General features: G+C 35.1%; 1 protein-coding gene across 3 annotated transcripts in view; it reads right to left on the bottom strand.

The window, feature by feature from the left end:
- Window positions 1–26005, bottom strand: part of LOC124362567 (rho GTPase-activating protein 20-like) — a 316435-nt gene that overhangs the window by 166098 nt on the left and 124332 nt on the right. For 2 of the 3 annotated variants that reach the window (XM_046817188.1, XM_046817187.1), the window contains exon 1: window positions 6869–7783. The exons of the other annotated variant lie outside the window; for it this stretch is intronic. In XM_046817188.1, the coding sequence (XP_046673144.1) occupies window positions 6869–7165 (297 nt within the window). In that variant the 5' untranslated portion in view covers window positions 7166–7783. Of the gene's footprint in view, window positions 1–6868; window positions 7784–26005 lie in introns of those variants that run through there. 3 annotated transcript variants of the gene reach the window in all.

Raw genomic sequence — 26005 nt, 5'->3', positions numbered from 1 at the left:
GTTAGTTGTGTATTTTAATCACACCGTTATTTGTTAACCTCTGCAGTGCCAATTTAACCGATAACAATCTCTTCTTTAGACGAATTTGATGGGACTACAATTTACCGGTTCAATTATAATTCTATTAGAATAGCATATAAAAACACTCTATTTATATAGCCATACCGTGTGTTAAACATGCAATGTGCCTGCAGATTCATGCTACAACACTGAAAGCAGATGAACAATTTTACTATGCTGAATTTTATTATACGGTTGTTATTTATTTGTGTAAATAATACACAGTTTTTTGCATAGGGTCGTTTCGGTTAAGCCGGATATTCGGTTAGTCCGGTTTTGGTTAATCGAGGCTCAACTGTGCTTCCTACCGTTACCGGATGTGGCACAAACAACGTAGTCTGGCCAATTTTGCATTTTGAACATCAAGTACACAATAACTGATTACCGCACTCGTCCAAAGCTCAGCGAAACGGTGACAGTTGAGAACTTGGTATTTGGTGAGTACTATTATACCCCTCTGATGCTGATACTAGTGGTCGAAGCCTCGTGATAAAGCGTCAGATTAATCTTGTCAAATTGCATTGACAGACAGACGACGTAACGACACTAACTTGTCTGAGCAGGAACCAAAGTGCGCAACGCTCTCCTGGGGTCTAAAAACCCAAAGATCACCGGGGAAAGTGAAATGATGACTCAAGGCAATTAAACCGTCAGCCAGTGAAAGCAGCGAGTTCAAAGTCTCCGGTTTTCGATATTTGAGAGATCCTTGCCATCGATTGTTCTGTCAGCCAACAGGCGCGGCGCACACTCTGCCCTGAGCTAACATATAGTGCTATTGTACAGCAAGAACAACACCAATGGCACATTTTGTGAGGTAATCAATTTTGTACAAAGGTTTCCTCATAAAAAACTTGTTTTGAAAGTAACTCCATTTTCGAAATCAAACAAATTATTTGGAATATTTCATAGGTCAACCTTGTGATTGTCTAGCCACATCTAGAATCCTATGAACTAGGAATTAACAAACAAATTACAATATCTGTACAAGCATCTCACAACAAAATAATTCCAATAGGATATAAAATGGTATTGAACCCGCGATATGTAGTTACTATCAATAACTTACTTATTTGATAATGTTGTTGACATCGACGAATGAACCCTAAAGGTAGAAACAATTAATTATGATTAATATGACTTTATAAACCTCATTAAACAGCAGATGATAATCTATACTTCGTTTTAAAATAAACCGATATAACAGAGTATTTTAGAATCCGAATTTAATCAGTCTGACCACTCAGTCTAGTAAAGTAACTTCATCGCTTGTGTTACTATATCATATGATTATGAGCTTCTCTGTTTATCCTACGTCTCGTTGGCATCATGATCATTCGTAAGACCAATGTAAAACTAGGTATCAACGTACCTATTAGACAAAAATAGGATTGTCTATCAAGAGTTAACAAAAATACAGACAGACAACATCGGGACGAATTTTAGCAGGCCCAGGAGGGGGGTCCTTAATGATAACATTGTCATAGAGATAAAACAGGCAGCACATGGCGAAAACTGATTAATAGGCGCGAGTCCTGTCAAATTTTGGTTGTAAACGGAAGTTCATGGCGTTTGCCAAGTTTTATGATCTAATCAAACCCTAATCACTTACACACTTTAAATACACTTAACACAATCTGGACAACCGAGGTGTTTGACATCATAGGAAACTTTCCAGTTAATATTCTCTAGTCGCCCGTCTCTGTAAACAGCATCATACAAATTTTTGTTGATCATGATGGTGACAATTATTTTCTTCATACAATATTATTAAAGGTCGAACGGTCCAAACGGCTCAGAGACGACACAATTAATAAATTTATAAAAGTTTTTGTATGAACAATTTGGAACTCTACTGTTGTACATGAAGGCAAAGAGTATACGTCTACAACATTTTGAGATCAGCTGTGTGTTTGGTAAAGTTACTGTTCTAGTTTCCTATAATTACCGACTATAATTAAAATGAGATAATTAATTAGATGCGAGCCGATTCAACAAGGTAAGTTTGTAGCCTATATCCCTTCAGTTTTGTATGTATCTCTGATATTAGTTATGATCTAGAACCTAGATCTTTCTTAGATGACGGGTTTTCTGTCAATCCTGGTTACAATACAGGTACGGATCCTACATCAGGACTCGAGATATATGAAGTCGATTACGGGCACTGGAGACTCCTCTATATCAGGACCTCTTTTCGTATCCTAGCATCAAGTCTATGAAGCTCGGAAGGTTACTCTATGTTCGGAATTCCATCGAACTGGGATGTCATCGGATATTCATAACTGGACCGTGCTACATCCCACGAACCACCTTACTAAAACTACCTTGAGTTGAACCAAATTTTGTATGTTGCTGAGACTTACGAGATATTTCACAACTGGTGGTTACATTTTTTCATACGATGGTTCAATTCTTAACTACGCGTCCGACCCAACAGACTTTGCTACGTCTGGAGCCACGATTCCCGGACTGAGCGCCCAAATCTACCTGTTAAGGTTTTGAAATTATGTATAGTGTTATAGATCGAATACAGTACCCAGTTAGTCGTTCAATCCGTTGAAACACAATTTATAAAGGATCGGTACTTCAACAGTTACATGCTTATGTCGGAAATTACGTAAACAGTAGATACCTGAGAAGTTTCAACAACAGGTGAGAAAAGTTTCTTTACTTATATGGCCCAAAATTAATGGACCAGTTTTTTATTTTTATTCCATTTCTGATATAAAAATCATGATATATTAACATTTTTTTTTTTTTTTAAACAAAAACCTACTGAGGCAGCATTTGGTTGGGAGGACTTCCTATACCCTCCAAGAAGCTTGATCAGTAGTCAGAACATATTATCATTGTTACGAAAGTTTTACCCAGTGGTTAATGCCTATTGTTGACTCAATTATTGAGTCAATAATTTTTACCATATTATTGAATACTGTAATATGTATTATATAAAATTTATTAATGTAACGTAAATTGTGGTAATTACATTGACTTACATAGCAAATTATGCTATGTCAAATTGAGCCAATAAAGATTGATTTGATACCTGAAATGAGCGCCCAAATCAACTAATTCGAATCCCCCAAAAATAAAGAGTAAGTATTATTTTTCAAGCCACCTTCGCTGGGAGAGGACATCCTGTCTTATTTATCACTGTTAACTTATCATTTAAATTTGCGATTAAACCAAATTTGTAAATAATTGAAATATATTTATCGATCTATATGTTTATATTGATATTGTTTTAAAATAACTATTAAATATTAAAAATAGTACTACGAATCCGCAACCTTCCTGATGACAAATGTAATTGATCTCCTTTGTTTCAATCGATATTTTGGAGTCTATTACTTGGTGTCCAATAACAAACCACAACCTGCAAATTGAGACGCATAAATCGATATATAATAACCACAATACTGTCTGTCAAATTTGTATTTATATTCATTGTCACGATATTTAAAACCTTGACCCTTTCACGCCCAGAGCTACACGTAAGTCCACCATATACTTATAAAATTATTCATATACTTATATAAATTATCCTATTTAAGTTAACACTACATGACAGCTCTTTTGGTTTGAGATAATTTGGAGTTTTGAATATGGAGAGTACTTGATCTCAGTAGTTTTTCAATTTTTCCACAAAAAATTACTTAAAACGTAATAAAACGCTCTGTTAAATCGACGCAAAAGAACACTTTGAAAGAATATTTTGATTCAATTGAAATGAAGTGAATTCGTCAAAATATAAAGTATAATCATGGGTCATGGTGTTGGCTTACATAGATTTTTGTTTTAAAATAAACATTTTTAATAAGAAAAATAAAAAAAAACTATATTTTGCTAATGAATTTTATATAGCAATGAAAACGTGGGTATACACGTGTATGAGAATGAACCACATTGTTAAAATTTATATTGAATACAATTGAACTGGAAACATAACATTTCAACACAAATAGCATTTAATTCTTTTAATGAATGAAATAAATATCTTCTCCGTGAAAATGTTTTAATGTGTAGGCTACACCCAACTTATAGTATTGTATATGAAGGGCTATACTATTCTTAAACTGATTTATCTAGTTACAGGAATAGATCATATTTTTGAGATAGGTGCGTCAACGATTCATAGTATCTCCAAGATCTAAACTATTCCGGTTGAGAGGTATTCCGGGTAATGAGGTATTAATTACCCGATTCTTGGAAATACATCAATAGTTTAGAAACAACTATTCATGTTGCCAGGATAGTAAAGGGATTTAAAGAATCAAAACGATCTTAAAATTTAAAAACTTACCTAAAATTAGTAAAAACTCATCAATAAATTCGCTACTTTTTTACATCGGATACAAGAAGGGTTAAATTAACTTTCAATAATTTAACAAAAATACGATCGTTTGGTTTATTTATACACTGAAAGACAAAACAAGCATAGAAATAAGAATGACAAACAATTGTTTAGTCGATTAGGTGGGAAGCACTTAAAAAAATTGCTTGCAATCAATTTTCCTCGTTGTAAATTTTATTGGACGATTAATCGCTTTATCCTATATTTAAGATAAGCAACATTGTGTTTCCAACAAAGATAATGAGCGCGTATTATTATTATAACATCAATTAAATTAACTTTCCATACATGTACAGTACTAATGTTATTGCTTCTATTGTTATTGTTATATTACATGCTTTAGAACATTATAACACATAATATTTTGGTGTATCAGATGTTGTATTAGATGGATAGAAACCGGAAAAGTAATGCAGTAATTAATTTATAGTGTACTTTGATTGCGACTAAAAAGTTATTATTTAACCTATTATATGATTGTAAGTATATTATTGAAAACTAAGTACATTTGTGGTCTGATTTTACTGTATCGTTCCAGCTTGTGCTGTGACTGACGACTGCTCAAGAGCCAACAACGACTTTCTTAAATTTTCTGAGATTATTTTATTTAGAACAATAAGAATTTACCTGAAGTTTACCTATACAAAATCTTTTCATTTAACCCATTTGAATAATCCTAAATGGATAGGAAGAATGGCCCTGCAGTACAGCGTTAGTGTAGAGATATAATGCCATAATCGTTTTCACGAATTATTACGACTTTCTATGTACTTCTATTAGGCCTACATTTAAATAAAAAAAACCTTTAACTGTTTCATACATTGAATTCAATTAATAGTTTCAATTTCGATTTAATCACAATTATTGTTTTACCATAAAGAATTTTAATAATAACTAATTTGTCGATGGTCGCGTCGATGCCAATGATACGTTCGAACTGTAAGGAAGCTTCTTTGTTAGACGCTTGATAAAGTAATTCAGTCGTTGTGCTACAATAAAATTTGGCTGATTCTATTTTTATCCCAATAAATGTTCTCAAACAATGTACAAATAATATTTAGGTTGCAAGGACTTTTGCTAACAATCTAATTTAGCCAACCACTGCAGGCTAAAATATGATGTGTGGACGATTCGGAAGCACTGCGAGAATCTTTGGACCTATTTCCTGACTGTTGTTACTACATTGGTTGGACTAAATTTTTATTTAAAATCCAAGTGTTCCAATGCCAACGCATAATGTAGCCTATATGACCATTTAAATATTTATTTAAAAATTGAAAAGGCTAGTTATAGATGATGAGTTGATATTATTTACAAAGCTCACGAGTCTAATTATTGTTTCTAATTATTATTTAAGTTAACGGTAGCAATCATTCTAATGCGGCGATATTTCAGTAAGATTTTGTTACACATTGAACTGGACAATGCATGGTGAGTAAGACAGGCCGACTTTGGAAACCGTGTTGCTATCATTTTTGTACACGATTCAATAGTTATCTTGCTGTTTCATCTAACAATGTAAAACAAATCCTTGAAGGTTTTGAACAATGAAACTATTTCTTTCAGGATTTTCAATTTGAACTTTTTCTGGTCAATGTTCGTTATCAATCTCCACTTCCATCGATAGTATAACCACAGACTAAAGATAACCACACACTATAGATATTTATCTCTAGCCTGTGGTATAAAATTAATGTAACCAACACAAACTAACACAGAAATGAAATATTAAGAACACAATATGTTCTGGGCTATTTCTTTACAAGCATAATCATACAATATTGCTTGTTGACTGCATTATCTTGCAGTCAAAAATACACAATTTTAGAAATTATAAAATTGATGTTATGTTGTTTATAAAAAAATTGGCTTTACAATAAATCGCACTACTACAAATATTCTGATATGATAGATTACAAAGGATAAATGCAATATGGTGTTTCGCAGGGAAACACTACTAATAAATCCAAACCAACGAAGTTTCGTGCTTTCTGGCGGGTTTCAAAAATTAATTATTATGACGTGAATCAATACACCATGGTCAATCTATCCGTTGAATAATTTATTCTAGAAAACATGATTTATTTAACAATTTAGTAGTTTGACATTGAAGATATGTTTTAACATAAACTTAGAACGTAACCGATGTTGAAATGGTTGGTTTATAGCCTAGATGGTCTTACTCCTCATCACAAAAAGAAGTCGCGTAAATATGCATCTGTTGATGATAGAAGAAAAGTTAATTTTTCATAACTTTCTGAATCTCGTAGTTAAAATAGCATAAATTATGATGTAGTTAATTTTGAATACATCGTAACGTATAATTTCTCATTACTCATGTACTCAATTAATACTAAAACTACGATTAAATCCTATTTAAACATTTAATAAAGTGTACACAACACAAATTTATTTCGTCTGCACAACACTTGAGTCAGAGCTCCAGTGGGTACTCACCTGCTTCAAGCCATCCAGCCTGCCCATGGACTTGGAGCCCTGCAGAGGTCCGGACATATCCAGTCTCTTGCCTTGGAGTTTCTCCGCCTTCCTCTTGGCCCGACATTTCTTTGAATCCCCGTGACCGAGATCCTCCGGGTCCGACTGCACCTCTCGATACTCCTCCTTGAGGCTACGGCGGTGTGCCGGACTCTTGCTGTACCGTTTCCTGTTGGGCTTGGGCGATCCGACAGGAGATGTCACCGGGGAGGTCAGCGGACTCAGGGTCTGCAGCCGCTGGACCAGGCTGCCGAACATATCAGCGGTCGTCTAGATCACGGTCACTATCACTCGTCTGGCACCACTATCACGGACGTTGAAAGTCTATTTGTAATGTTAATTCCGCACATTTCGTAGCAAAAGACACAGTTCTTCACGAATATTCACTAAAAATCTCGTCAGAAATGTTCTATGTTGTTCAGGATTGTATACACTAAATATAGTATATAAAAGAATGTTCCACATAAAAGTATTATCAGAATAATACAAAAGTGTCAACAATGCGATAAACACAAAAACACCATACGAATATTAGAAGCAGCACTTGTGGAAAACGTACACAAGAATAAATGGCACTTGAATTCCTCCTTCGAGTAGTGATGGTGTTTAGATTGTCACTCTGGAATGAAAACGAAATCAAACACACAACCGGTTAGTCACATGTACGTCTGTCTACACCACATCACTCGAGCAGACAGTCACAAGTTGTTAAATAGCACGGGAATATCGATGAACACTGACAACTAAACAAACAGCCGGCGAGAAACAACACCGACACGCCTAACCTCGACGGCATACACTCCACGACTGTTAGAAAAACCGAACCAACCAGTTTTTCGTTGCTAGACGGCCGCGGCTCACACATGCACGCTGGAACAACACAACACTCCCCACTCCGCCAGGCACTCGCACCTTCGGCTACTCTCGGCTCTGCCGGAAATACACGAATGGAATCAGCTGTTAGCGTTGATGGTTGTATTTCTCTCCTGTGTAGGCACTTGTTCGTATTTTACACTATTACAGTAGTGAAATGTTTTAATACTACGTGTTAACATAAAACGTTTATGTGTTACAACTTTATCGTGGAATTAACTGTTACAGCAGTTACAAAAGATAATTAGATGGCAGGCACAATTGCTCTGTGACCACAATTTGTTACAATGTTGTTAATTGTTATAACATTTTTTTAATACACTGTAAAAGATTTATTACAATTTCTTCACAGTTACTGATATGAGTGCAGTAATTGTAAATTACAAGAGTACAGTAACTTAAAAATTTTAATTAAATTTTGTGACTTCCAGCTAGTACCTTAAAGATTTGTTTTAACGACTGCACTTGGTGAGAAACAAATAATATATTTACGAAAATGTAAAATTGTTTATTTTTAATTGAATTATTATTAAAAATCTTCAATATATAAGTACTGTATTTACTGTATTACTGTATAATTGTCAGGTCATAGAAAATGTGATTTCGTTTAAATATCTGGGGGTTATAATAGACAGAGATTTATCATGGAAGGATCACATTGAAGAGCTAACAAAGGGTTTAAAAGGGAGTATTCGGAAATTTTATTTTTTGAGAAATATATGTGATCAAGCGCTTTTAAAGACACTTTATTTTGCTCTAATAAATTCTAAATTACAATATGGTATTCATTGTTGGGGAGGAACTTTCAAAAATTTGATCGCTAAAATAAGAACAGTACAGAATCATTATATTAGAATTATACTATTTAGGAAGAAAAGGGAATCATCTTTTAATCTATTTAGACAACTCAATATATTACCTTTACAGCATTTATATATTTTTAAAGTTCTACAGATTTTCTTTATTCGTAGTGGTAATAATGAAACCGAGTATATAATGCACGATCATGACACACGCAGTAAAGTAGCCAATTTATTGAGAAGGCCGAAAGTTTCGAAATCATTAATGACAAGATCTTTTATTTTTTTAGGTGCAAAAATATTTAATGAAATACCAGCCAATTTTAAATTGTGTAGATTAATATTTAAGCTCAAAAAAAGTAAAACAATGGCTTTTTAATTATGAGGACACATCACAGTTAATAAAAATTATGAAGTAGGCTGACTAGTATGTTTTGGAAATTCCATATTGAATGTTAAAGTAGTAATTTTAAGTAATATTGGAAGTATACAGTTTGCAGTTAGAATAAGGATAGAGATATATGCTATATATAATTTAGATGATATGATTATGTTACTTTTTGGTTTTTAGATGTTTGGTGAAGTTTAATTGTTGGTTATTGCTGTTATATTGTTTGTCACAATTTTGTCAAAATGTTACTGAGATGGAAATTTTTGCTGTTCATGCAAACTTTCTTACGACTTTTGTGTATTATCAGTTACTAGCATTTTTTATGAATAAAATTTAGCCTTCTTTTGTTTAATAATATAATATATATTCTTTAGTATTTTATATTAACTTAAGAAATGTATACAATGTTTTGTACAAGACTGTACAAGATGTTTTGTACAAGATGCTGCACAGGCTCGCACGCACTATTTACTATATTATTAAGGTAGACTCTAAGATCTGTACTTTTTATGTATTGCTAAACCATCGCAACTGGATAAAGATGGATTAGTATTTTCAAATAAGTAGTAATTTCAGTGTAATTATTTATTGAAAATAAATCATTATTTCATTATTTCTGTATTTTTTATCTTATTGTAACAGAACTTCGTGGCATTCCCTAATTAAAACTTAACGTTTTCTATGGAAGATTTGTGAGTACAAGGTTGTATTGTTTATGTATCAATTAGCACCAATTATTTGATACAATTCCTAATTATCTTTTCATGCTAGAAGGTGGTATTAAAACATGAAGTTGTCTCTTTCTCTTAGAATAATATACTTAAAGTGCGATCCTCCACAGCCGTAAGCTGAGGTGCGTGTGCTTCTCTAGGACCGTTTGAAACCAAGGATCTAGCAAGACATACGCAAGGATGACCCAAATGAAGTAAAGTGTCATAAAATGAATACTGAAAATATTTTTCGTGACTACTTCGAACTATAAATGTACCCAACAATTAATCTAACTCTTGGATTTCTATTGGCAAAGATTTGCAGTGTTTAAATAGAAATTTAATTACATTTCACAACACAATTTGAACAAATTCAACTTTCTTAAAGGTACAACATTAAAACTGTGGATATGGGATAACATTGAATATAGAACTGGATTTGGATTTAGAATATATTAACACAATTATTGTTGTCAAATATTAAAAAAAAAACAATTTAAACTTTTATATCAAGACATCCTTTAAAAATAATATTAGTGTGATTTCCTAACTACATATGTTAATTTTTGAAGCAAAGTAGATAACTCATCATAGATATTCCATAATATTAGGGCCTAGGGACCTATACAAGTAGTTATTGTCGGATGATTACTTCAACTTAACTTTGATTCCTTGATGAAGTAAATCGACTTTGATTATTTATTTAGCATTGTACACGTTTAGATTTTAACAAAAATTCACACTTAAATTGGATTCGGATTAACGGCGCTCCTCCTTAGAATGCTGAGATAAGAAGAAGGAATAGCGGAGAGTATTTGGGTGAAATCTGGAATCTACCAACTACCCTGGTTCTACAGTAAATCATATTACATAACAAATAAAATTCATAGTTGCGTATCTATTACAATATTTTATTTAGAGCTATTCACACAATAATATTAGACAAAAATGTTTCTATAACACAAGAAACATCTACAAAAATTCTCCACGCTTGCAGATACATTCCGTGGCTCAGCTTAGCTGGAAGTACTGTTACAATTTGCACTGAATGAGGTGTCAGTCCGTTAATGACCTTGTAATGGCACTATTGGTAGTATGTTAGGAAAGGTGTGCGGATTCCTGTGACAAGTCGTGCACACTCGACAGTAGAGGCACCGTGACCATGGCGTAGTCTCCGCCCCAGATCCTGGTAACCGTTAACATCGCTAATACAATTCTGAGCCTAGGTCACTCGGGTACGTAGCGACGCTTGGTGAAGATAACTCAAACTAACAGCTAAGCTGGTGGAATATGATACATTTGTCTTGACCTACACCTCCAATTCACCTTGCTGGTGATACAAGTGAATACGAAATAAAGTAAACATTCGTTAAAGCCAATGTGAGATTAACCCCCTTGACAGCAGGAACGTAGCCACCGAGGGAGTCCAAGGGGTCAAAATATTTAATTTGTTCAATTACTTTTTTAGTAAACGATTATTACTATTTAAATAATTCAGTATTACTGACATGTAGTGATGAAAGATCGTTCTCGACAAAGAAACTGACAAAGAACTTTTTGAGGAACAATTTGGGGCCTTACTGTTTGTCTTACGGAAAATATCAGTAGTCTGGACCTCCCATTGATACGTTATTGCTTGGCAGATATCTTTACTCCCTTGGTCAATTGTTTTGCTTTTCCATTTATGGATGTGTTGAAAAAGCATGGCTAATCAAGTGATATTCAGTTAGTTAGTGGATTGAGAATAATTTGCCTGAGCATCGTGTGTGTTTTAATAATAGCTGTTTAAACTAAAAAATGTACTCCCATAAGATTAATACTGGGACTTTAAAAGCCCATGGGACAGAAACCCCTTGGCCTATGTATTTCACATCCACAAAAGGCACAGCTATAATGTAAGAGCTTCCGATTGACATGAAATACGTTTATAAAAAATTAGTATTAGAAACCTAAAATAATCGTTCGAAAATCAAGAAAGAGAGACCGATACAAGGGAGTATCGAAGCACCCAACAGAACCTAACAAAAGATTTATCGCACAGATGGACTGACTGCCGTTTTACGTTGTAGACCATTAGGTGTAAAGAGTCACTAACTGCTTTAAAAACTGTTTCTCAAATCCAGTATTCATACTAAGTTTAACTTTCACAACTTAAGCCAGTACATGAATATTAAACCATCTAGAACAGGAACTGCACTGTAAATATTTCAAGCTTTACACCAGCGTAAGTTTGTAAAGAGCGAACCTTATGAGGTCAGATTTTCGTACTTAATAATAAAGACTTTTAATTTTATGTACTACTCGACCTATACTCTCATTTAAAATTTCCTTCTGACTCCTAGCAGGCCATCCCCCTGAGATAACAAAAAATGGTAGTTACTCAAAACATAACCTCTAGTAATGGTGTACCGAGTTTTATTGCTTTACCTGTAATCGTTTGGGAATTGTCAATCCCTTGCAGGACTTTTTACGCCATGTATATCCCTATGTATAGCTGGTATACAGCGTACCAATGGCGGTAGACTCTGTATGGCGAGTAACCTCACACGTTCGATAGCGTGATCAGTTCAGTATCATGATGTCGGGTGTTAATTGATAGTTGGCTGCCGCAGCCAGGCAGCAGGGCGGGATATCTAGGCAGGTGTTTTTGTTGCCACTGCTACCACCTCTAGTTTCTAGTCTCCAGACGATTATAACAGTCCCAGGAATGTGTAAGTCTTCTCCACCCTCCTTACAGAGAGCTCCTCCTCAATCGTGAGCTGGTTTTTACGTTTGGAGAAATCTGAACTTTTAAGGTAATCTATCCGGGAGTAGGAATATATCCGTTACTGAAGTAAAACGCTGCTCTTTTTCCCATGAATGGTTTTATTTTAAAGTACCGTCTATTTATTATTTGGATTCCTAATAATTTAGTGTATATTTAAAGGAAATAAATTAATAAAGAATACAAAGAAATTACAATTATTGAACAGATAATTCCAGTAGTTATGTGACTTAACCTCATAATTTTACATACAGATATACTGTTCAAATTTACACCTGCAAAGTAGATTAAAATTACAACTTTTGGTCCAGTAGTAAATAAATTGGTAAATATTACAAATATTTTAACTATTCAATTTTTTCAATGGGGTTTTTTCTTAGCTAAAGACTTTTAAATACTTAGCAAATTTGTATTAATAGCAATAACTACCAAATAGCAAATTAATAACACGAAGTTTGTACACTACACATCAATTAGCGCATACCGGCAGTATTGTATGTACTATACTATGACATCCACAGACTGCTCGTCCATGTAACTTCGTGTCCATAATTGCTAGGGATTCGTTTAGTAATAGTATTAGAATTTCGTAAATTAATATTTTACGTTTTGAATTTATTTTAATGTTTTATAATTATCGGAATCAATTTCAATTTTGGCTGCAAAAACTTATGGTGTATTTTTTTAATGTAGATGTACATTTACACCTATGTACTTCATAAAAAAATACAAATATTTAATTTAATTCTTAAGCGGAAACTGTCCAAACGCATTTCCATGTTCTAATTGGACCACCTCGGGAATAGAACCCGTGACCTTGCGGTTAGAGAGCCCCAACATAGGATACGAAATGTGTGTATAGTAGAATACGTGGTTTGACTGTGTAAACAAGGGAAATCTACGGCTCGTGAGTGTTGTCCAGGAGTGATACGAAAGTTAAACAACTTTTCCGTTTTATTCATTACCCATTTTTGGGGAAGTCCACATTCCATACAAAGAGTGATCTGTCTGCTACTCGATCTGTTTCTTTCCTTTTTGGTTTATCTCCATTGCACCGTTATCCTGCACGTACCGCTAGAGCGAATAATGGCTCGATTTACTCTCTGACTCATGTACAGTAGTACTGGCGGTACATAACTGACGGCTACTGAAGGTACTGCTGTAGTCAGCTGGCAGTATGACATCCATTTGTACTTTGCATCATTCTTTGATCCACTCAAATAATCACTCACAACTTGACCAGCTAATCAACACATACATGTACTCGATATGGCGTAGTTGCCTTATTGAAAGGCCATCTATAAAAGATTATTGTAAACCTGGATTTGAAGGGTTTGGACGTGACACAGCCTTGAAAGTTAGCTGCCATAGACTACAAATATACTGACAACGATGCGGCGCGTTCAGGTGTGACAACTTCTGAAACAAATAAATTTCATTTTGAAAGCGACAGTTGTCGTGTTTAGTAGCCAAGCTGGATAGTGAATTAGTAATCAGTGTTCTTTCACAACGGTCAATTAGGCAATCAAAACACGTACATCACAGGAACAGGGGAGTGATAGACGAGATGTAAAGTAGCTGCGGCTCTATGAAATTTAATTTTACTTCACTCTAGAAACATAACCTCAAACTCTCGTACCCCAATATTAAGCCAGTTGTGGGAAATACTACACGAATACTACTCAAACATGATAACAAGTGAGTATTTCCGGATAAATACCATGTAATTCATATATGTTTAAATGTGTGAGTTTACCAATAAAGCAAAGTTATAAAACCGACAGTTATTTATTTTCCCCGGAGTGTTATTTTGTTTGGTGTAAATTAGTAATCTTTTGATGATAACAGCATCAGAAGAAATGCAAAACATTTACAACATAAATAAATCCAAACAGTGTGTTTGTCCCTTCAAAAGCTGTTAAGTTTTCAGGTGTAGTTCGTAAACCCTCGAAACTCGGTATTTGTTTCTAAGGTACACTTAACGAACTAGGCTAATAACATTATCATATTCGCCATCGTTGTTCCTTATACCTTGTGAATGAAGAATAAGCGCATATTTTTAGTCAGTGTAGCATTTTGTAAACTATGTCTATGGTTTTGCCCAAATTGGGCCTATTCTATGTATAGAACCCAAATTGCGAGTAAATTATAACAAGCGGCAGTTATAATTTACTTTCTTTGAAATTAAGCCCTTTCTTATATAAGGCTTCATAAAATAGGTTTTAAAGGATATGTATCTTCATCAGATACCGTGAGATTTGGAAATTGCACTTTGATTAACAAACAATTCAATATCGTGCGGCATATAAAGTCTTGAAACAAGTACTTTACATTGAGACGGTATACGAAAGTACCGCCGTTATTTTTACTTCCATCTGCCCTACATCAATTGTTAAGAATTTGTAATCCAAAACAATAGGAGAGAACAGATTGCAAGTAAAATAATTTGAAGTAGAGTGTCGTATTATTAAATTTGCAACGCCTTCAACCGCCCATTCAAAGCTGGAGAATTTCCACACATTCCAAAATCTCACTCTTGACTTTTCTAATATTTCCCTGAAGGTCAAAATGCGACCTTCCACTAAATGCTTCCAAATAGCTTGCCAGGTACAGTATTAATAACTGTTAAAGCTTCCTTGCGCAAAGTAAACCACAAAAGTTTAAAAAGTGACCCAATTAAAACGTATTTAAAAAGAATATGGACGATAAGAGACATGATCATTATCACTGTAAAAATATTACGCAGAATAATCATTGACAAACTTAACGATAGGAGAAGCACTTAAAAAACTTGTAATTAAAAACCGTAATCTTAAAGATCAATCGCATTATGAAACCCCTCATGTTCAAAGAATGAAATATTTCCCTTCAAGGATCCTTGAACAGATATAACTTTTTCCAAAACTACACCAAAAGAAGCATTAAAATTATTATAAATTCTACAACTGTTTAAGTATCATTTGTTTTAAATTTTCTGTTGCTCTTTAATTATTTAAATTGCGTAAAACTGTTACTTTCGTCTAAAATATTTACATTACTTTAATGCTAATAATACACTATTTTAATGGATAATTTAACTCAAGTTACTAAGCTTACGTGACAGTAGTAACGAGCTAACGTAGTAACGAGTCTCGTAATACCGTTGCAACATGGAGAATTTGTTTACATATTTTATTTATATGCTACAAACATAGAATATGTTACTCTAAATTACTCAAGCAGAATGCTTATGACATCACTGTAATCTTTGTCGAGCAAGAAGCATAGATCTATAATATAAAAAACTCTACGAGAGTCTGAAAAATATAAGAGGACAATGATTTCTTCAACCAAATAATGATAATAACAACATATTTTATATCAAGGATATACATTCGTCTTAAAAACGAACAAAATTAAATTGTACGTCGACTGAGATGTCGCCAAAACGTCATAAATCAGAATTTAAAATATGCTACCAAAAAGGGAATAACTAAAATGTAGGCTATTCATACGGGTATTTTTTACTTTATACAGAATGTAATCAAAATTTTAGCCTTTCTATACGAATTTATAAGAACTTTGAATATTTTACAGCTGGTAAAACTATCTGAGAAATTAAAGTATTAAAACGTGTTGAAGGATAGATAATATACTATGAGTGCTATTATTTTTACAAACCTTGGGTAAATCCCGCGTTGTGTAAAAATCATTCTTATTAACATTCGCAGAAACTTTAATATCTACTTCCTTTGATTTCCCCCCCAGCAAACACTACTTTCCAATCGGTTTAAAAATTATAATATAGATGATATATCTTGAATTAATTACATATCCAGTCTGACATTTATCTCAAGATTCTGTTTACATTAAAGTTTATTTTAACACTAACATAATGGTAAATTAGAATTAAACATATCTCCACTCCACAAAGCAAATCTAACTTATCTGTATGTTGAACACGACTCAAGTTTACAGTTTAATGTCAGATGTCAGTGATTGTAATTGAAATACGAGCAATGTTTAGACGCTTTGTTAAATCCTGAATGAACACGGATCAGCCTTGAACACCAATCGGAATGCGGATTTACCGTGTGTCCATTGACTGTACAAGTGAAAGTAAGGAAGATAATTATTATTCGAACACAAACATAATGTCTCACCTGTGCGGATGTTACATGACAGATTCGCATTGAATAACTTGTATACTTAATAAAGCAATGCAACAAGTATCGAAAAACCCAACAGAACTAACGAAAGAGTTATTGGAAAAAAGGACAGGCAGACAGATGGACGGAGTCCTCAACAAAATATAGTTCTTCCTCGGACCAAGAGGAATAAAAGTACCAAGTTTCAAGTCTCTAAGACCTTTCTATCAAAACTTATCGCACAGACGGACACACTGCCATTTAACTTTTGACTCCGAAATCAGTAGGGTCCTTCCATGAAGGAAGAGATACCTATATAGTTTTCAATCTCCGGAGACGTTTCCATCAAAAGTTATCGCACAGACGGACACACTGCCATTTAACTTTTGACTCCGAAATCAGTAGGGTCCTTCCATGAAGGAAGAGATACCTATATAGTTTTCAATCTTCGGAGACGTTTCCATCAAAAGTTATCGCACAGACGGACACACTGCCATTTAACTTTTGACTCCGAAATCAGTAGGATCCTTCCATGAAGGAAGGGATACCTATATAGTTTTCAATTTTCGGAGACGTTTCCATCAAAAGTTATCGCACAGACGGACACACTGCCATTTAACTTTTGACTCCGAAATCAGTAGGATCCTTCCATGAAGGAAGGGATACCTATATAGTTTTCAATTTTCGGAGACGTTTCCATCAAAAGTTATCGCACAGACGGACACACTGCCATTTAACTTTTGACTCCGAAATCAGTAGGATCCTTCCATGAAGGAAGGGATACCTATATAGTTTTCAATTTTCGGAGACGTTTCCATCAAAAGTTATCGCACAGACGGACACACTGCCATTTAACTTTTGACTCCGAAATCAGTAGGGTCCTTCCATGAAGGAAGGGATACCTATATAGTTTTCAATTTTCGGAGACGTTTCCATCAAAAGTTATCGCACAGACGGACACACTGCCATTTAACTTTTGACTCCGAAATCAGTAGGATCCTTCCATGAAGGAAGGGATACCTATATAGTTTTCAATTTTCGGAGACGTTTTCCATCAAAAGTTATCGCACAGACGGACACACTGCCATTTAACTTTTGACTCTGAAATCAGTAGGATCCTTCCATGAAGGAAGGGATACCTATATAGTTTTCAATTTTCGGAGACGTTTCCATCAAAAGTTATCGCACAGACGGACACACTGCCATTTAACTTTTGACTCCGAAATCAGTAGGGTCCTTCCATGAAGGAAGAGATACCTATATAGTTTTCAATCTTCGGAGACGTTTCCATCAAAAGTTATCGCACAGACGGACACACTGCCATTTAACTTTTGACTCCGAAATCAGTAGGGTCCTTCCATGAAGGAAGAGATACCTATATAGTTTTCAATCTTCGGAGACGTTTCCATCAAAAGTTATCGCACAGACGGACACACTGCCATTTAACTTTTGACTCCGAAATCAGTAGGGTCCTTCCATGAAGGAAGGGATACCTATATAGTTTTCAATTTTTCGGAGACGTTTCCATCAAAAGTTATCGCACAGACGGACACACTGCCATTTAACTTTTGACTCCGAAATCAGTAGGATCCTTCCATGAAGGAAGGGATACCTATATAGTTTTCAATTTTCGGAGACGTTTCCATCAAAAGTTATCGCACAGACGGACACACTGCCATTTAACTTTTGACTCCGAAATCAGTAGGATCCTTCCATGAAGGAAGGGATACCTATATAGTTTTCAATTTTCGGAGACGTTTCCATCAAAAGTTATCGCACAGACGGACACACTGCCATTTAACTTTTGACTCCGAAATCAGTAGGGTCCTTCCATGAAGGAAGAGATACCTATATAGTTTTCAATCTTCGGAGACGTTTCCATCAAAAGTTATCGCACAGACGGACACACTGCCATTTAACTTTTGACTCCGAAATCAGTAGGGTCCTTCCATGAAGGAAGAGATACCTATATAGTTTTCAATCTTCGGAGACGTTTCCATCAAAAGTTATCGCACAGACGGACACACTGCCATTTAACTTTTGACTCCGAAATCAGTAGGGTCCTTCCATGAAGGAAGAGATACCTATATAGTTTTCAATCTTTCGGAGACGTTTCCATCAAAAGTTATCGCACAGACGGACACACTGCCATTTAACTTTTGACTCCGAAATCAGTAGGGTCCTTCCATGAAGGAAGAGATACCTATATAGTTTTCAATCTTCGGAGACGTTTCCATCAAAAGTTATCGCACAGACGGACACACTGCCATTTAACTTTTGACTCCGAAATCAGTAGGGTCCTTCCATGAAGGAAGAGATACCTATATAGTTTTCAATTTTCGGAGACGTTTCCATCAAAAGTTATCGCACAGACGGACACACTGCCATTTAACTTTTGACTCCGAAATCAGTAGGGTCCTTCCATGAAGGAAGAGATACCTATATAGTTTTCAATCTTCGGAGACGTTTCCATCAAAAGTTATCGCACAGACGGACACACTGCCATTTAACTTTTGACTCCGAAATCAGTAGGGTCCTTCCATGAAGGAAGAGATACCTATATAGTTTTCAATCTTCGGAGACGTTTCCATCAAAAGTTATCGCACAGACGGACACACTGCCATTTAACTTTTGACTCCGAAATCAGTAGGGTCCTTCCATGAAGGAAGAGATACCTATATAGTTTTCAATCTTCGGAGACGTTTCCATCAAAAGTTATCGCACAGACGGACACACTGCCATTTAACTTTTGACTCCGAAATCAGTAGGGTCCTTCCATGAAGGAAGAGATACCTATATAGTTTTCAATCTTCGGAGACGTTTCCATCAAAAGTTATCACACTTAAAAGCAGACTGCTCTTTGATATTCAACCCCAACATCAATAAGGCCCTTCCTTGGACCAACAGAAACCTATGTACCAGTTTACAATTTTTGGAATCTTTCTTATTATTGAGTTATCACACAGATGGACATCACAATTTAAAAGGCCCTTTCGGGTCCTTAATAAATTAAAAAATACGACACCAATTTAAGTTTAGTATGTCTCTACTATTGGTTTGTAAAACGGTCTAAAACTTCCATAGAAAGTATCAAACAGAAATTAGGTAGAGATTAAAAAAATAGTACCTGCCTCAAAAAGTACATAGTTTGAGGAATTCGATAAAACTAAGATACTTAAAAACGTAACTCAAAGTAAAAATCCCCCAAAAAGCAAAAGAACTAAACTTAATTAAAGATTTTCAATCGTAAACATGACAAAGCTTTGAGGAAATTTTGATAACCTTAGTTAAGGTGGCGAGAAACAGTTTTTTGCAGTATATTATATTAGATTGCGATAAAGATTTGATATTAGTTTCTCAGTGTGAGCCTACGGACCAGTGAGTTCGGCCTCTAGGCCAGAAAGCGAAGGTCAAGAGAGTTCCCAGTATCAGGAAGCTCATCTCCCGCTAAATGACAATCCACGATTACGCGCGTGTCCGTGAACGCTGTAATAGGAAAGCAACGATCAAATGCCGAGATGTAATTTTTATAACAAGATTTGGCTGAGACCTCAAGGATAAACGTCTATATACAAGGGCAAGCCGTATCTGAGTTTGCCACTTACAGTCGTCCTGTTACATCAATGTTCAGAGTTATTCACTCAATAATACAATGTGTTTTTTAATACACCACAACAAATGTTTCTCTTTCTATAATGTATCAGGAAATAAATTTATACATTGTTTTCAAATACAATGCCCAATAAAAATTAAGGATATTATCATTGTGTATCACTATTTCCTCCTTTTGTCGACAACTTTAATTTTCTAATTTATTATAGTGTATTGTATTAATATGATTAATAAAAACATGATTAAAGATTTCAAATAAAAATCTTAAAACTGCGATGAAAATGGCACAATCTTCAAGAAACAGTCAAATTGGCAGAAATATGTCTCCAATCAACTTATTTACCTTGGCGGCATTTTTCTATGAGCAAATTGGAGGAATGGCAGTAGCTTCATCATTATTACCGTTTAGCAGCAAACTTAAATGCAGACATTTGAGTACTGAAATGAGCCCAGTTAAAAGTAAAGTTATGGTTCGCTGTGGTTGCTGTATGGGAAGTTTAGCCTTACGGTAAAGGTAGATTAGATGAATTTCTTCAACACGCCATAAATTCCTACATCAAGTTTCCCATAAAGTTGAAAACGTAAAGCGAGAAAGTCAGGAGATACTACAGAACATTCCGGCAAACAGGAATGCAACACACATCAATAGTGATATGAACGCTCTATCTCACCATCATTCAGCTCAGCCAGACATTTGGGGCATTGAATCCTCCAATTTACATGTCATACGCAGGTGGCATTTGGAGAGAATAGAACATCGTATGGCATTACAGGAGGATGGGTATAATACAGCGCACCTTAATAAACCTTTAAAACCAAATTGCGAAAGTTAGTCATCAGAATTTGCCACGATCAGATCGAAGTCAAAATAAAAACCTTTAAGGCGGTTTATCATCCTTATGTTTAAGGACAATAAGAAGGATATCGAGGAGACACATAATATGAAAACTGAATAAAAAACCGGCTCAAAATTAAAAAAAGTTTATTCGCCTGAAGTCGCGAAATTCCATTCACTTTACACTGGGAAAACTAATCGTTAAAAACTAAAAAATAAGCCAGACAAACATTCAAAAAAGATGAGACATTTTATACAAAGACGACAACTAAAAAAAAAAAAAAAAAAAAAAATAAAAAAATTAAAAAAAAAACTGGCAGTCTGTGGTAGAGGTCAAAACTTCTCTTCTCTGTTGGGCATATTGGTCGTTGATTACTAAATATAGCTTCATGGCGAAGACGATATATTTCAAGAATGTAATTATGTGAACAATGTTTTGACTTAAATGTTGGTTGTAAAACTGGCCAATTCTCAATCTCGTGTCACCGATTAAAAGAAATGTGACAAGTTTCTACCCAAAGCTTTCATTAATAATTAGCATTTTATGACGTTCCTTTGGAGAAAAGTCGTATCGTGTGTAAAAACCCCTTCACTCGCATTCCAGAATTTTTTTTTATTTTACAGGTGCAAAATGAATCCAAATAAAATTAAACACCATTTGCTTGTGTGCTTGAACGTCCTACATTGTACGGTTGCAGAACCTTGAAATCACTCACGTCCACTTATTCCTGGTGGACTGAGTATTGAATGGCGTGTGACACGGAACATCCGCCTACGAATTAGTGCATGCCATCTTGCGGTTCTGCCTGATCTGATCGGGACCCAAATATTGGCCAGGACACGAGGATACTCGGCCGGAATGTGGAGCTGTCAGGACATAGAGGTGTCGGGTGGCGTGACCCGGCCCCGGGGATGTGCGGTCTAGCCCCGGTGGCGCTGGGGCACCGTGCCCAGCCAGTAACCCGACACTCCCAGATAACGTCACGTCCCCAGCGCCCTTTAGCGATCCATCAGATCATATCGGGCCCGGACAACCCAAATTGGGCACTTAGCCACTATACCCGGCCCGGACCATATAGATAACCCCGGTATGTACCGTGCTACGGTCTAACGTACTGTACTTTACTCCTGCACGATTCCACAACATTTAACTTACTATTATAAATTGTTTCTTTGTTAGAAGTTTGACGATGGAAGAATTTTTCCGGACATTTGCCATCGTTTAGTGAAACAAAAGTGTGTTACTGATTTTTTGTTTTGTTTTCTTTCAAAAAATGTTTAATATTTTTATATTAGTAAATATTTTATTCATATTTTATGTTTTTTTTTTTTTATATAATTCTCCTACTCTTGAAATGTAACTACACTCTACCTCTAGTTGGAAATAATGTGGTTTCAGCGTATTGAATTTATGTATTTACGCACAGTTAAAATTTGTCTAGAATAAATAAACATTTATAGTAAACAAAATAAACAAAAGTAAATTACATTGACATAAAAAGTCAAAATTAACATTCAAAGATGAATTCAGCAAACAAATTTAATTTCAGAACTCATAAGGGCAATAAATAAATATTACTTCTCGGACCTGATAAGTTTGGAAAATTACCTCACCGTTCATTCTAGGAAAGACATAAATAGACCTATGAACCGCACGTGCAGGTTTCAAACTATCGGCATGATCAATGTCTAGCTGAACGACGAAATTGGGCTTGCCTTGTGAGAGGTGGAAACAGCCAAAATAATTCAACAGTCATAACTCAGTAGAGCGGGAGGAACGTAGGTTATATCATTATAGCAAAATCCGAAAAGCGACGACACCGTATATGAGATAATTTTATAAAATTGAGAATTAAAGTAAAACAAATTACATTTTTCTTGTTTAAATTTAAGTTAATGAAAATAATGTATTCGAAGATGTATAAAGTTTTCAATTAACTGCTTAAATAAAAGTGTTGTATTCTTCTTAAGTCTATTATAGTTTGTGGCTGTTATTGCAGATGCATGCGTAGTATTATTAAATGTAGCGTGTTGAAAGGTTCTGCTCTAACGAAACCACGTGAAGATATATTGCTTGGAATCAAAACAAAACCTTTTATCTCGTCCAAAATTTAAAACATATTTTAAATAAATACATAACTGAAAAAAATTATAATACAACACTATGTAACAAACAATTCATTGCGTAATCTAAAGATTTACTTTTAAATTATTAATTTTCTGATCAATTGAATTAATCTATTTACAGATATATTAGCAGATAAAACCTCTAGCTTAAACTCGATTGGGAATAGTTTTTTATAAATGTTGAAAAACATGGCTCCATTATTTAAGTTAACTTCAGACACGATCTCAGAAACTGCAATCGTGGGGAGTACTAATTTCTTGCGATGGTGCTCTGCTGTTTCCCGTTGGATCTCTTCAGGCAGACGTGGATTCCAGTTCAGGAGTCAATTCTCTGACAGTGGATCTCAGAGAACTGACAGTCTGCACTAAGCGGAAGATGGAATAGATCTAAACTCAACAATCGCATTGAATCTATCGTTCCCACCACAGCACTATTGTATTATTGCAACGCAACGTATAAAATGACTCAAAAGCGTTCCTGATATCAATACAATTTAATTTTGCAGTATAATATAACATAAAATGTCGACATTTTAATGGTTTAAAACTTGAATTGGATTTGCTCATGATGTTTTGAGTTATGGTAGGAAATATATACAAGAGATCTTTTGATAAAAGAATTATTCTGCATAATTAATATTTTATATCACCAGCTTGTCGAGTATCAAACGAATAAAAAAGCTCGATCTTTGTGGAATCTTCTCACGTGTTTCATACACAAGTTTATCATTTCGGAAACACAACATAAACATTATTTAGTCAATTATTTTTTTTGTTTGATGATAAGTTCATTTAGCAAGAAGTAGAAGTTTCTCTTGTTTAATTTACGTGGCCTTCATTTGGATTTTAAGTATTTATATTTCTTTCTCCTGATGTTTAAAACCAGTTTTAAATAATGTTCAAAACGCTTCATCACCATTAACTAGAATAATGACAGGTGAATTTAATTTTTCATGCTTTCGTTAACTTTGGCATTCCCTTTACTGATCAGAACGTCTATATTTAAGTTTTAGAGACGTTTAAGCTTTTTAGATAAAATATAAAACATTTTATAATGTTTGATGAAATTGGAATCCTCTCAAAACAATTAGTTTGACATTTGAACATCTTACTGGTCTGCTCGCAGAAAGGTGTAGGTAAGTTCTATCCCATGGACAACTATACTACTCGTACGTACATTGTGGCCTTGATCCCGGCTGGGCTAGATGTGGGAACACGGTGACGGATCACCAGAGCCATTGTGACATAAGGCGTTGTGACCACATAATCTCAACAATGTGGACAAAAACTGTGCGTGAACAATAGCGTACGACAATACGCGACAGTCGATGTGGTGCGAGGCATCGCTAGCGGCCGCACGACACCCTCCCCACATCGTAGATAAATAACCTCTTTACAACATATTCAATAAAATAATTTTAATAGACGTGTTACTATGTTACATACTCAATGTCATACATGTTAAAAATGTCATACTTAATGTGTTTACAAATTTCTTTATACTGCGATGTTCTCCTTGCCACAAGGTTTACCATTAATATCGTAGTAAAAAATTGTTAGCATTTTATTTTTACTTCTAATTTGGACTATTTTACCCGAAATAAATAGAGTTCCTCCTCGGACCAAGAGGAATCTATGTACCGAGTTGAAAGTCTCTTAAGAGTTTAATATCAAGAGCTACCGCTAAAACGAGAGAGAGGCGGACTTACAGATAACGACACAATTTTAAAACCGACCTGTCAGAGCCTTAATAACCAAAACTATGAAAATCAGTGTTTAATGAAGGAACTTTAACTTTATATATATATATAATAACCGAAAGACAAATAGTTTTAATAGGAAATCACGCCTACTAATACATTATACAAATAATGTTTCATTCAGATTTCCCACGTAGTTATTAATTTTAACGTATCTACGCAAATGACACTCTAAATAATGTTTGGGCATGATAGAATTATATTAAAACTTCCCGTTTAAACTCGTTTGTGTTTCATAATTTCTAATGTGCAAAATGAGTCTATTGCCCTGTGTGTTCACACTGTTTATTTATTTCCTAAAAGTTTTATTAGAAACATGGTTTTAACATGCAAAATCATAACTTCAGACTTTCTTCGATTTATTTCTTATTGGTGTATCTCATAGTGCAATATACGAGGTACCGCTTTTGAAAGACTTAGAAAGTTTAATACGTACTCGTAAGTACATCCAGCTCCTACGATAAATCGTAGGACATTCTGCAAGTGTATGCGGCCTGTTCAGAGATCAGTGCTGTAGAACGAAAGTGTGCAAAGAGACAGTTAATAAATCAAGTCAGAAAAACAGTGCGGAAAGAGAGAGCTTAGAGGAATAATAATGGTGGTTGAGAAGAAGAGATTAATAAGTTTCGTTGCGGAGCTAGCTAGAGTGGCGGGCCGAGTGGCTGGATGCTGCAGGCGAGTGTGCACGGCGCGGCGCGGCGAGGCGAGGTGACAGCATAGCTATAGACTACACAGTACACGGACAGAGCAGCTACAGAGATGGATTTATGCCGGTCGACAGCACCTGCCATCTATCGGGGCCAACTTTCACTAGCAGCGATTCGCGGCTCCATCCATGTGAAATCGACCGCACAGCATTCGTTTACATACGCGCGCGGCCGCCAAGTACCTTTCACTTTTTTACAGGGATGAGATTCCAAAGTACTCCCGTATCGATTCGAACCTGAACTGTGCTGGATACGTTGTATAACCGAGTCACACGATGTAATAAATATGTTTGATCACTGAATCGCCTCCGAGTGTCACGACTATTGTTAATTTGACACAGTGCAGCGTGGAGAATCGCAGCACTATTGACTGCAGTCAACAGATTAGTTCA

The sequence above is a fragment of the Homalodisca vitripennis genome, chromosome 5 (genome assembly GCF_021130785.1).
Source record: "Homalodisca vitripennis isolate AUS2020 chromosome 5, UT_GWSS_2.1, whole genome shotgun sequence".
Taxonomy (NCBI): domain Eukaryota; kingdom Metazoa; phylum Arthropoda; class Insecta; order Hemiptera; family Cicadellidae; genus Homalodisca; species Homalodisca vitripennis.
This window is presented reverse-complemented; position numbering and strand designations above follow the sequence as displayed.